Source organism: Typha angustifolia, chromosome 11 (genome assembly GCF_048772165.1).
Source record: "Typha angustifolia cultivar Huaian chromosome 11, ASM4877216v1, whole genome shotgun sequence".
Taxonomy (NCBI): Eukaryota; Viridiplantae; Streptophyta; class Magnoliopsida; order Poales; family Typhaceae; genus Typha; species Typha angustifolia.
This window is the reverse complement of record NC_133249.1, coordinates 2023419-2037416: the sequence shown is the minus strand read 5'-3', so window position 1 is coordinate 2037416 and position 13998 is coordinate 2023419. Positions and strand designations below refer to the sequence as shown.

General features: G+C 37.5%; 4 protein-coding genes across 4 annotated transcripts; 2 read left to right on the top strand and 2 right to left on the bottom strand.

Annotated features, from left to right (window-relative positions):
* Positions 1 to 80: 80 nt before the first annotated feature.
* LOC140769730 (protease Do-like 1, chloroplastic) lies at positions 81 to 4296 on the bottom strand. The gene is made up of 8 exons (XM_073110579.1): positions 3820 to 4296; positions 3632 to 3754; positions 2612 to 2783; positions 2096 to 2133; positions 1741 to 1939; positions 1463 to 1615; positions 888 to 1022; positions 81 to 326 (listed from the first exon to the last, which is right to left on the bottom strand). The coding sequence occupies exons 1-8, from the start codon at positions 4221 to 4223 to the stop codon at positions 249 to 251; spliced, it is 1302 nt and encodes a 433-aa protein (XP_072966680.1). The 5' UTR covers positions 4224 to 4296; the 3' UTR covers positions 81 to 248.
* Positions 4297 to 4849: 553 nt separating this feature from the next.
* Positions 4850 to 10261, top strand: LOC140769731 (uncharacterized). The gene is made up of 14 exons (XM_073110580.1): positions 4850 to 5139; positions 5475 to 5619; positions 6468 to 6535; positions 6624 to 6677; positions 6774 to 6857; positions 7312 to 7397; positions 7920 to 8000; positions 8083 to 8213; positions 8355 to 8396; positions 8800 to 8876; positions 8968 to 9055; positions 9138 to 9219; positions 9549 to 9621; positions 9776 to 10261. Exons 1-14 carry the CDS (start codon positions 5039 to 5041, stop codon positions 9942 to 9944), a joined length of 1281 nt encoding a protein of 426 aa, XP_072966681.1. The 5' UTR covers positions 4850 to 5038; the 3' UTR covers positions 9945 to 10261.
* A 533-nt stretch (positions 10262 to 10794) lies between these two features.
* Positions 10795 to 11791, top strand: LOC140769784 (uncharacterized). Its single transcript, XM_073110653.1, has 3 exons — positions 10795 to 11320; positions 11396 to 11526; positions 11722 to 11791. Exons 1-3 carry the CDS (start codon positions 10958 to 10960, stop codon positions 11789 to 11791), a joined length of 564 nt encoding a protein of 187 aa, XP_072966754.1. The 5' UTR covers positions 10795 to 10957.
* Positions 11792 to 12721: 930 nt separating this feature from the next.
* LOC140770108 (uncharacterized) lies at positions 12722 to 13862 on the bottom strand. Its single transcript, XM_073111108.1, is given in 2 exon segments — positions 12722 to 13009; positions 13011 to 13862. Coding segments are annotated over 2 exon segments (240 nt in total). The 5' UTR covers positions 13110 to 13862; the 3' UTR covers positions 12722 to 12868.
* Between the last annotated feature and the right edge of the window lie 136 nt (positions 13863 to 13998).

Sequence of the window (13998 nt, the reverse complement as noted above, 5' to 3'; positions counted from 1 at the left end):
ATGTCAAGCACTCAAAACAACCAAAGAAGTTTCATCAGATGGAAGAGTACAAATTTGGTAATCTCTGCTGCATGACTATATAAAGGAAAACAATATATACAGAGCTCTGTAGTCTGTTCAATAAGCATCCAAATGATACAAGATATATCCAATATTCCACGGTTTTCTAAAAAAGAATTCTAATATTCCATGGAAGAGTTGTATACACAAACGTACAAGTTAAGAGATTTGTAACATATCTTTGATGTCTATGATTCATCAGGCTTAGGCTCGAGGATTACAGGGACTTTCTCCTTGTGGTCGCCTCGTAGGACTTCCACAGTCACCTAGGACAAGGAGAACAGAGATTATGAGGAATTACTTACCACTATTTGCTAAACTGCTAGTTTAACAATATTAATCTTACAGACAGTTATTACCTAACAAGTTAACGTTTTGAGACTGGGCGACATAAAGTTTGAGACAGCATCAGTAGGTGCAATAAATGTAAGAATACATGCTTTATAGACTAGCTTTATTCAGGCTAGAAGTGCATGTAAATATCAGGAAAGGTGTTCAATCTATATCGCACAACATATTAAATGTTATACAGTTATACTATGGCTGACTATCATCAACTATTTGACAAAGGGATGCAAAGTCGAGCAAAGGCACCTATGCCAATGGAAAGAGTAGGCTTTTACCAGGCGATACAGCGATGACTTTTAAACTGAAGTGCCTCCAATAAAGATGGAGTAACACTTTCCTTATCATTTCCAGCAGAAGTAGAAGAAATAAAGAAATCACTCATGTCTAAGTAAGAGAATATACTTGGGTTAATGCAGCATGCCAAAAGAATAATTCAAGCATCAATTTTCTAATAAATTAACAGAGACAGGAAAGACTACCGTTTCACCAACTTTACACTGGTCCAAGATTCGATATAAATCACTTCCATTTGTAACCTTTTTACCATTCACAGATGTAATAATATCTCCCAATATAAGCCGACCATATGCATCTCGTTTTGTTGATTGGAGACCCTGCAATTTTCAGGAAACAAAGTATTTGAGTGAAAAAGTTGTTGTCTATCAAGTCTAAGTTAAACCAAGCACTTGATGCTTTCCACAACCCAAAGCGACATAATTTGGACTCAGCATAACCTCTGAGAAGTTACGTGCTTCTAAAGCTTTCCCGAAGACTTATTTTAGGACATTTTCTAGAATCTCCACCTTATCTAGGGCTGGAAACAGGTCAGATCCATGCAATTTATCTGAATATGGGTAGTGCTTCCTGGATATCTAAATCATCCATGGGATCTACTCTTTAATCATGGTATTATTTCCATCATCTGGAATATATGCATAACTTTTTAGAGATATGGCATGCCAGTGGAAAAGCAGACGAATGATAGCTATTAGGTTAAATATTTGTGAGAACAAAAGATAAAAACAACAGTATTTAAGAAAAAACTATGTGATACCGCTTTGCCTGCTGGTCCATTCGCAGGAGCATCTAAAACAAGCACTCCACTCACTCCAAGCTGCTCAACTGACTGATCTGGTGCAAATTTAATCCCTAAAATAGGTCTTGTAACTTTTCCATATTTTACAAGCTGGTCTACAATACCACCGACCTGGAAAAATATATAATAAGCACAAATATATGGCCATAAACCATAGAAGAAATGAAAAGCATGAAAGAAATGAGCTAATATAATAACTTATAACAGTACAGTATTTTCAAAGAAAGAGGACACACTGTATCAACTGGAATTGAAAACCCAACACCAGAGGATGCTCCTGAAGGAGAGTAGATAGCAGTGTTTATCCCTATCAAGCTTCCGGAGCTATCTAGCAATGGTCCACCACTGTTACCAGGGTTAATAGCTGCATCAGTCTGTATAACATCTTGTATAGGACGTCCAGTGGCAGCAGAACTGATTTCTCTCCGCAGACCACTGAGAAAGGCACAGGTATTTAATCATTATTAACAAGCCAGGTTATCACATAAGTAACTTGCAAACTTCTATTAGCAGAAATCAGGTTTGGTACTCTGAGAACATTTAAACAAAAAAAAAATTGTGCAGAAATAAGTATACAAGAAGACTGCCAACCTGATAACACCTGTAGTAAGTGTGTGGTCAAGACCAAACTGCAAGTTTCACATAAATATAGAAGAGCATAAGTTCTCTTGTCAATTGTTAAAAATTTATGTTTACATAAATTCAACTTTTTTCTACATTCTAACAACAAAATATAACAGGTAAGCACTCAAGTGAAAGTCAGGAACCAAATATACTAATGCAGAACTTCATGGTATTAAAACTTAACTTGTTTTGACCAGCATCAGAATTTTATCATAATTGTTCTACATTATGTAGTAGCTATTTAGATTTAAACAAGGAATAAGTAGGATAATCATGTACATATACATATAGTGTAGTAATCCTTTTAAATGTATTGCAATAGAGAATAGGATAATCATGTATACATACATATAGTGTAGTAATCCTTTTAAAGGTATTGCAATAGAGAATAGGATAATCATGTATAGATACATATAGTGTAGTAATCCTTTTAAATGTATTGCAATAGAGAATATAATTATCATAGCCAGAGGACATACTTACTGGATTTCCAATGGCATAAACTTTTTGACCCACTAGTAGGTCAGCAGAGATACCTACTGGTATGGGTCTTAACTTATCCTGTGGTGCATCAATCCGCAAGACAGCAACATCTTTGTCTTGGTCAAATCCAACAACTTTTGCTTCGTAAGTTGATTGATCAGCAAGCGTGACCCTGTATAAAACTAGCAAGTCTAGCATTACCTTCATTGGAACTAGACAAATAACAAGAAAATTATATATAAAATTGAATTATAAAAGTTTAACACTAAGAGACTAAGAGAAGCATATATGTAGGCAAAAGATATCCACTAACTTTCTTGCTTGTGCTTGTAACATTTGAAACACAAGTTAAGCTATTCACCAGGATTCCATGACTTTCTTCTCATCTCATACTTCCTAAAAGGTAATCTAGTAAATGAGAATGTAGACTTAGTTAGTCCACCTTAAATCCAATCTCCTTATTTCTCCAATAGATGTTGTTGCAGGCAAATTCATCACACATCATATGTGATTACCCCAGCTTCATTCTAAATGCTATTTGATGCTTAAGATTGCATTAACACCATTTTAATCAAACTGAGAGTGTTCCAGTGTCAGCATCCATATATCATCAACTCATAAAATGTGCTGTAGGGGTTGAAAAAATAGGCAATTCCATTTATTTAGCTAATTAAGTTGCTTAGGTGAATTTATGAAGAATTACGTAAATATACAGCTAAAATGATGTCATTTCAGTGAATAGTTAAACATCACCGCAGTCAGGTCAAAAAAGCATCAAGCAATGTTAATATGAAGCCATAATACTACAATTCAGTTAACACCACGCTAGGCAGAAATTTCTTGCTATTATATAATCTAGGAAAACCGTGTGTCAATTTTCATACTTCAATGTGGAGATTCTCATGGGACAATTCAAGTCAGTAATGCTCTAATCCCAAGAAACATTCAAATCGACATCATCATGTTTTGCATATAAATCAAACGCGATTAGTTTCTAAGAGGAATTAGCCTCAGACCAACCTGAGATCAGAGGCCCCTCGGATAACATGGTAATTAGTGACGATATGCCCGTCCTTATCCCACACGAACCCCGACCCTGACCCTTGCGGCACCTCCAACACATCCAGAGTAAACGCGTCCTGCCTAGAAAACCAAAATCCAGATCAAATCCAATCCAAATCCACCAATCCAACCATCCAATCACTCACCGGACGGCGAGGTTCGTGATGTAGACCACGGACGGGGTGTTCTCCTGGAAGAGCCGGACGGTGGCTAGCTCGTCGGTCTGGAGCTTCCTCGGCGACGTGACCACGAACGCCGAGGCGGGAGGGATGTCGGCGATTAGGAGGGAGAAGGAGAGGGACAATGAAGCGAGGAGGACCAAGAAGGAATCGACGGCGGAGGAGAGGAGGTCGGTGTCTAGCTTAATTTGGGGTAGGAGGATTCGAAGGGTGGAAGAGGAGAGGAGTGGGGGAGTTTTGGGGGTAGCGTTGGGGATTCTTGGTTTCAGAGGAAGAGAGATGCGGCGAGGAGGAGAAGCAGAGGAGAGGAAGAAGGAGAGAGGAGAAGAAGTAGAGGCAGTAACAGCAGCAGCAGCACCACCACCAGCCATTGATGGGAAGACAGCTGAGCTGCTGTGGAGTGGGGAATTTTGGATATGAATTTTTGGTTTAAATGGGGACTATTTTTTCTGCTCTGGATTGTTCCAGCGGAATAGAGTGGAATGCGGGGTTGGGTTTGATAAATTGCGTGCTGATTGGTTCGATTTGGTTGCTTAATTCTGGTCATGTGGAGTAAGTCTCGTGTATAGTTTATTTTTATTTATTTTGTCATTGAAGAGCCCCAACAAAGACACTAATATTTTCATCAAATTTTAATTAATATGTTACATTATTTAATTTAGATTTTAAACTATACTTATAATTAAATTATTATTTCAAATTAAATATTATTGATATATTACTTAAAGTTATTGCACTGTTAAATTGCTCCTCCAAACCAATTATACTCATAATAATTATTCGAGTTTGAGTTAAGCAGCGGATAGTTTATTTTCACTCGAGCAACTCTCCGAATAATAATAATAATAATAATATATTAGTAAGTAACATTAACTGTATTTTCTCATCATTTCGCATATTTCAGTATCATTCTCTCTATGTAGAGATAAATTTATTATTCAAATACATCGCAAGTTATTTTTTCTCCCTCAATAATTTTTCATTTTCCTTTTCTTTTCTTTCATTACAAGTTTATTTTCTCGGAAGCGGTAGAACCGCATCGCTCTGCGTTAGAACCGCAGCGTTCGGGAGAAAAGAGCGGGATTCGATAACCAAGCGAACGACCGACCTCCTCCTCTCTTCAGTCTTAAACAATTCTCGACTTCTCTGTCGGAGAAGAAAGGAGGCCAAGACATAGACGACCGAGATGGGCAACATCACGAGTTACTTCTCCAGCGAAGAACCCCCTCCTCCCATGGTTCTCGTTCCTCCTCTCTTCGATTTCCCTCCCCTCGCAGCCCGAACGAGGTATGGATCGACTTGTTCGTCATAATTTTAGGGTTTCAAATGGGATTCGGTTCCGTTTGCTGCTTATTCTCAGATCTCGGAAGTAATCCATATGATTATTCTACTTTTTATGTTTAAGTGAATTATTATGTAACTGTCTTTCTGAGGTCACAAGCTTGGATCTTGGTATTTGAAATCACGAGCCTGGAATATATTCATCTCAATGCTGGTCCTTAGTTAATTAAATTGGAATTATTCAACTGTATATTCAGGGAAAAAAAATTTTAAGATCTTATTCATACAACTAAGTCCGTTATTGAGGAGTCTATATCTAAGCTTTGTTTACTGATGCACAGGATGCTAGTCCCAGCTTACGACTTGCTATTTGGGAAGCTCGCATTGCGTTGTCTTTTTGAGGACTACATTGAGCAAGCAGCGCATCTTAACACTAGGATAATGTTGAAGCCCTTGGAAGATCCTCATGTGGATTTGGTTGCAACTGTATCCTTAAAAACATAGATAGAAGTCAACTTAATATATTTATAGTTTTCTTCTTTTCTGGTCGGTTATACTTCTCGTAAACGACCCTTGCCAAACAAGAATGTGCTTGTGAGTTTACATATTGTATCCTCAACTCCTCATGCATGCCTTTTGTAATCTTCCAAATAATGGAAGTACTAACTTTTTTCTGCTGAGCTAATCACTTTTCTTTTGATCATTGGCACATGAGTACTTGTTAAAATAAATGATAACATGTTCTGCTCTGATTATGTGTATCCCTGAATATGGGCATAGATAATCGAACTTAAGGAAATTATAGTGTCATAAACACATGACCTTTGTATATCCGCTTTCCAATATAACTAAACAAATGTTAGTTAACGCATGATGTATTGATATATAAATTATCTGGTATACACGTAAATGTTCTATACAGATCAATTAGTCTTCAATGGGATGAATTTCCTTCAGGACATGTATTGATTGTGGAATATAATCTTGGAAGATATTTTCTTGCTTCATCAGTAATGCGATAAACTTTTTCAGATAAAAATATGCTCATGCAACTCCTTAAATTGTTGTTGATTCAGAAACATTTTGAAAATTGACACAGGTGGGCTATATGTATGTAATGTCTGTCACCTACCTTTTTCCTCTAACCATAGGTCCATAGTATCAATAGGCTGCTTTATGACAATATTTTTGGAGATACTTGACTTTGTTAAATGTGTGTGTGTGCACATACATATTCAGTTGGAATAAGGGTCCTTGTAGCCCTTGTAGGTGACTAAGAAGAGTGGATGTTGGGTTCTTGGAAGGAAAATATTTGCCTACCTTAATCCTTTCAGGTCTCTGCCCCACTTGATGAAAAAGCTATGAAGGTTGTTGGAGGAAGTGCCCTGTTTCGCTGGCAGAGGTTCTTGCTTTTATTGTTTATTTTAGCTATAAATAACCAAAATCATGTTCTCAGCAGTGCATCATTCTTGTTGCTTTTTATATTATAGGGACTTAGATCATCCTCACACTTTTATGGACCTTCTGGTGTCAACTTCTGAACCGTAAGAATCGTTCTTGGAAATAATTCCTTCTTAAAAGTTTTCATTATTAATTTAATTTGTTGTAGTTTCTTATCCACCTGTTAACTTGCTTGTTAGGATGTTGCGGTTGAGGTCATGTGCTTACTATCCAAAATATCGATTTGGAGCTTTTGGTGTGTTCCCTTTGCTGACAACAAAGAGGTATGTTTCTATTACCACATCTAGATTCCTCTTTTTTCATGTCTTTGCATAAAGATGGGAACGGAATTATGGGAGAATATTAGGCCTACATGAGTGCATCTCTGACTACTTCTTACATCTTGCTTCCAATTCAAAGCAAAAGTAGTTCGCTTAGGTGTGCACAACAGTTTTCTATTAAACTGGTTGCTTTTGATCAGTCATCTCTCACCTTTTTGTCATCCAATTCATATTATTTTAGAAAAAAGAACATTTTCAATCTTTTTTTGGAGTTTAGAGTTTTTTATTTTATTTATCAATATGCTGTCCAGTGATGTTCTTAGTTCTTACAGTTATTTCCTTCCCCTTATAATATAACAATGCAATTTGTGGTTCTATTTGAAGTGTATCACTTCCTAATTATAAGTTGTCTTAATTACTTAGCAAGGTGGTTTTTAAGTTCTGCTCATATATGCAGGGTGCATCTAGAAGATTATGGTATCATGGGCTTAAGATATGGATCAGAGAAGTTATCCTTTGGGACTTCCTTCATGCCATTCCCTAGTATGTAATCATCGTGATTGCAACTAAATCTTCTTGTGAGCTTTGTTTTGGGTTCCTTCCGTGTGTCTGATTAAACAGCAAATATCTGTGATTTCTCATGCAAAGACTTGCAATACTATTAGCAAATACAAAGCATTAGTTGGATGTAAGTTGATGGAGTTCCTCCTTAAAGTGTTGCAAAGCATATGATAGACCTACATTCACACATTTGCATTTACTACAGTGGAATAGAATCCTTAGGCAAATGCCTACTTCGAAAAGTTGCTCTACAAATACATTTTTATGGAATTTTTAAGTTACATTGTTTCCATTATGGGGAAAACTTATTTGTAGAATGCCAGTTATTGACTAGAGTTGAACAAGTAATATGTTTAGTAAAGTACATATAGCACATCTGTACATGATTGCAGGCAATTCTTCTTTCTTCTTGTTATAATGGAAAATTCCTGCAATATATATGCGGTTCTCAAATCTCAATATAACATAAATTTCATTCTAGTCATCGCTATTCTTCTTTTGCAGTGTCTGGTGAGAAGCCCATTTGTGCATGGCTGGTTGGTAGAGCAGGAAGGTTATGTGCGGGAGTGCAATACAAGCCACCTCGTAAGTGCCTGTGTATGTTGTACATAAAAATGCGTGCATTGCAATTTTTTCATTGTTCCTTGTTCATCTTATATTTTGTTAGATGATAGCAAGCAACCTATGTGCTTAAAGGATTTAAAGAATTGGAGTTACGCAATCAGTTATGGAGTAGGATCGAGCAGCCCACTATGCCCTTCATTTAATTTTGCCCTTGAGCTTGTCAGAAGTTCACAGGTTTGTCGTTATCATTATTCTATGCTATTTCTCTGGCTTTTGGAAACAACTGTTATCATTTAATTGCCTTTTACCATTCTTATACTGTCATGACTCAAGATATATTCTGCAATCATTAATTCATTTTCTTTTCTGGTGCAGTTGATTGCATCCTTCTATCAGCATATTGTGGTTCAACGAAGGGTAAGATTATATGTCATTCTGTAAATGTACTATAGTGGTAACAGTAGTAGCAGCAGAGACAAATATTATCAGAGGGCACTGTAATCATATAAATTCCAAGCAGTCACTTTTTCAACCAGAGCTAATTAACTTTATGTGTGCATGCCGTTTAATGAATATCTGGAAATGAGGAAATCCATTTCAGACAAGGCATGCTTACATTTTGTGCTTCTCCTTGTGACCAGTTAAAAATTTAACTGTACTCATGTGGGAAGCACTTTTTTCCGTGCATGTAACATGTCGAGATGTCTAATTTTCCTTATTAGCTTGGTTGCTGGGTGATGAGATTGAGATTGCATGATGTTTAGAGTGTTTTCTGTGGATGTGAAGTGTCAATTAAACTTCTATTCCTTATACGAAACAGGTGAATAATCCATTTGAGGAAAATCAAATAGTTGGAATTACAAATTACATCGACTTTGGTCTTGAATTGTCAACAAGGTATCTTGCTCTATGGACATATCTTTCTTTTTCTTATATAGTAGTTTATTGGAGTATGGATTCTGAGATTCTATTTGACAATGACCTCAAGGATTGAAGATAAATCATTGGGCAAAGTTGATTCTTCTTCATTTCAGTTAGCTGCAAGTTGGCAAGCTAATAAGAACTTCTTACTGAAGGTAAGAGATTTTCCGTTTGTTACATTTTTGTAATAGATTGAAAGTATGTCGATAAATTACTGTCATTTTTTTCCTATTTTAGGGGAAATTGGGCCCGTTCAACTCTTCTGTTTCTTTGGCATTCAAATCTTGGTGGAAACCTTCATTTACATTTAGTATTACAGGTATATTGAAGATTTCACACCGATTACAGTAGGCCTTTTTTTACTTGGATAGCCTTGAGGAGTTACACGCATCACTATTGAAACGCACAAAATTTACATTTTTACAACTCAAAATGAGTAATAGTGACTACGCCATGCTTTGTTTGAAATGTTAGTTGTATTGCTTGATCATTGCCGCTTGGATATCCTGAAAACTGAAAGTCAAGTCCATGTTTCTTGTAACCTGACTTCTTTGGCACATATTATTTATTCTGCAGAATTATATGTTCTCGTTGATATGATTAAATAACTGTTGCTGAAGTCACCTTTATTTTATCTTGTCTTTTCAGCTATTAATGACCGCTTGCATGGGACAACATCATACGGATTTGGAATCCGTGTCGAAGATCTAAGGGAACCCAGGTTTTGCCTAACTAATCTTTCTTTAAGCATGCCTACATAAGCTATCATATGTCTAATGAGGATAATAGGTTTCAATGATGCTCTTCGCAAAGAGCTGCCAGTGGCTGATCAGCGAAAACTAGTTTACTGTTTACATCCTTCTCTTTTTTCACAGTTATCAAAGGGCAGATCCAAATTATGTTATGCTGACACCAAGCAAAGAGCACTTGGCTGAAGGCGTTATGCAGAATTTTGGAAAGCGGCCTATGTACCAAGCAGATATAGATTCTGGCAATTACGATCATTTGCCACGGGAACTGAAACCTATTGGAAGAATCTTCTAGTTCTATGCTTTGTTCTTGGACCAGAAAAGGGAGTTTCAACACCTTGAATACTCCAATACAAAAGCTTCAGTACCTTGATGCTCCAGAGACGCGACTCTGAAACACCGATGCCCGTTAATAAATCCTACCTGAGGATCAGCTCAAGCAGGATTGTCGTATACGTGCTTACTTATTACCTACAAAAGCAACTCAGCTCAATTTTGATCTTCGTATTCACCGTGGCTTCTTTGATACCATTTACTCTTCTTTTTTATTTTTTTGAGAAGAATTTAAAATATATTGTGAGAAGAAATGCAACCTTGCGTAGATTTGTGAGAGTGGTCCTTGTTATTCATTTGGGTCCAATCGAACCAAATAAACCCTTTTGTTTTCCAATAAAAAAAAAAAAATATGCAGATGATATGTTTAACTCACTTTCTTTTCAAATGATCTCCACTTGTATTAAGCTCTTAGCAGACCATGTATTTATCCTCTCTAATCTCACCAATTAATCCACTCTACCTCTCCTCGCTTAAACTAGCACATCAAAATCCAATTACCAATCTACCAGTGTATATCACTTGTTTACAGAATCTATAAGCGTCAAATAATCCACCGAAAAATCCGTGACCTATTTCCATACTTGTCACTATAATCTATTTAGCGATAGAACATGGCAAACTTTTCCAGCTCAACTATGCTGGCCCTGCTGGGGGACGTTCTTTGGCGCGTAGCTTTGAGTGACTACTAATCCAAAAAAAACGAACGTCTTATGCTTAGAAATGGCCAAATTGCATCCTGTCTCAATCTCTATCCCGTTCTTTCCTCTCCCCCTCTCCCTCTCCATTCCTTTCGCCTCTCTCTCTCTCTCTCTCTCTCTCTCTCTCTCTCTCTCTCTCTCTCTCTCTCTCTCTCTCTCTCTCTCTCTTACCGTTATAATCTAATTCGAGAACTACCTCTATTCTCGTCATGCTGTCTTATTCCTCCTCCTCATCCGTCTCCGGATTTCTAATCCGACCTCTGCGCCACCTCCCATGGCGGCTCCTATCCGTTCATCCGCCGGTGATCTGAGAACCTCCCGCCGCCTCCGCCGCGGACGTGCTTTTTCCGGATGGAGGCGGTGGATCTTGGTGGCCGCCGTCCTCACCACTGCCATCACCGCTCTTCTCACCTTCTACATCCCTTATCCATTGTCCATTGGCTCGTCCCAATCTCCTCCCCCGCCTCCAGTTCTCCAGCCAATCCCGTGGCGAGCCACCTCTGTTCTCGACTCCATCAGCACCAATTCGTCCTTTGCGTGGTCGATTGCTCCTCCTCCTCCTCCAGTCCGGAGTTCTCATTCCTCTAATGTGGATTCTAGTAATGGCGGCAGAAAGGCGACACCGTTGCGTCGAGAGGTAGGTAACCGCTTCAGTTTTCTAATCTTAATCGGATAAATATTGAAGGTGACTGAAACTTAGTTTTCTGCGTAGATAGCTTATTGGAGGATGTCGCCAGATGAGGCGCTTACATATGCCAAGAAGGAGATCGAGAATGCACCTTTAGTTGTTGATGATCCGGATCTTCATGCTCCATTGTTCAGGAACGTCTCAGTTTTCAAGAGGTAATATTAGGAGAATTCAAATGGATGTTAACTTGGAGTATGAAGTCAGTAAGTATTGTGTGCTCTAATACCAAAATTTTGCATGCTAATAATTTAGAATTTTTAGCTGTTTGTTTACTGGACTGCAGTTACAAATTGTGATATTTCAGGAGCTATGAACTGATGGAACGCATACTAAAAGTTTACATCTATCAGGATGGTCAGAGGCCAATTTTCCACACACCTGATCTTAAAGGAATATATGCTTCTGAAGGGTGGTTTTTGAAGTTGATGGAGGAGAATAAGAAATTCGTTGTTAAAGATCCAAGCAAAGCTCACTTATTCTATCTACCATATAGTTCGCGCCAGCTAGAACTTGCTCTTTATGTGCCTGATTCACATAATCTTAGACCACTGTCACTTTTCTTAAGGGACTACGTGAACAGGATAGCTGCAAAATATCCTTTTTGGAACCGCACTAGAGGAGCAGATCATTTTCTAGTTGCTTGCCATGATTGGGTAAGTTTACATGCGTCATCAAATAACATATATCAATTTTCTGATTTGTAGAATAAAATTTTCCTCTCCTTCAAAATGATCATATTTTGTAGGCTTAATTTCTGATTTTTGCTGCTTGTGATTATCATTATTTGGTTAGGTCTTTAGGAATAAAATGCTGTGATACTCTGCTATTAGTTATCAACTATGAACCACTGAGCTATGTATGTAATATCCCTCCCTAGTGATCAACTACAATGAAGAGTTAATCATTGAAAAGAAGGGTTTATTTGCCAATCATGAATGCAAATTTGCACAGTATTAGCAAACTCATCAATTGGGTAATAAATCTTACACATAGAACTTATCTAATTCTGGCCTATGTGAGATTTTTTTCACTTTGATATCCTTTTTGCTGTTAGCATATTCGTTAACCATTCCCACATTTCTTTGCTCAATTTTTTCAGGGGCCTTACACAACAACGGCACATGATGAACTGTGTAAAAATACCATCAAAGCTCTATGCAATGCAGATAGTTCAGAAGGAATATTTGTTCGTGGAAAGGATGTATCCCTCCCAGAAACAACAATCAGGACTCCGAAGAGGCCTCTCAGATATGTCGGCGGACGAGCAGTTTCTCAGCGATCTATTCTTGCCTTTTTTGCTGGGAACATTCATGGCAGGGTTCGACCAATCCTTCTCAAGCATTGGGATGGGAAAGATGAAGATATGAAAATTTATGGCCCTCTGCCAAACAGAGTCTCGCGACAAATGTCTTACATCCAACACATGAAGTCGAGTAAATTCTGCATCTGTCCTATGGGATACGAAGTAAACAGTCCTAGAATTGTGGAAGCCATATATTATGAGTGTGTTCCAGTTATCATTGCTGACAATTTTGTGCTACCTTTTGATGAAGTATTGGACTGGAGTTCTTTTTCAGTAGTTATTGCAGAGAAAGATATACCAAATTTGAAAAATATACTTTTGGGAATTTCTTTCAGGCGATATATTTCTATGCACAATCGTGTGGTAAAGTTGCAGAAACACTTCCTGTGGCATGCCAAGCCACTTAAATATGACCTTTTTCACATGATTCTGCATTCAATTTGGTTCAACAGAATGAATCAAATTCAACTCCAGGAGTGACGGTAATGTTTGCATGTTACATAGAGGAAATGTTTGTACTTTCAAACTGGCAATACACTTCTCATTTCCAACCTCAAAGCAACTGATTTGAAGAGAAGTTTTTAGTTGAGCTGAAGCCTTCTCTCTGTACAAATGATGAGTCACATATTCTATGAAAGAAACCCTGTTAACAAGTCCGCTTCTTTAGTCTTTTCAGACGGGAAACCTGGATAGCATCCACAGTTAAGAAACCTGGAGATATTAGAACATGGATTAGAGGATGCTGTTGGAATGACATTTTTTTTCACTTCAGATATGGTAACGTCCAACCTTGTTTCTGGTTCTCTTGTTCATTGATTGGGGCCAATTATTTTTTGTCAGCAAAATAGTGACGGCCGTTAAGCGTAGTGAATTTTCAATATTATCCTGATTCGCATAGACTTTCTTTTTAGTTTTTGTACATATAGTGGACTCTTTTTGCTCTTTATTTTGAGATATCTTTGGCCATGTTTTTAACTGAAGTCGAAACAGCACCATGTCTAATTGCTAAGATGATAGTTTTTGAATTATTGGGTTTCTCACTTACAGGTCAGACTAAGAGGATTGGAAGGAAGATGGTATATAATTTCGTGCCAACTTCACCCTGGCACATATTAGTGTGGAGGAGAATTCAAAGGTTACTCATTTACATGATCTTTTTCTTTTGTTCAAGTAAAACTGCCATTTACTTGATGAAAGATAGGCTAATTATTTTCAAGATTCTGAGTAAATAAAATACTTCTTAACTGGCATTTGATATTTATATGTAATCTTTTACTCTAATCACATTCATATACCCGTTCAGGTTGTTGTTTTGGCAGTCCCA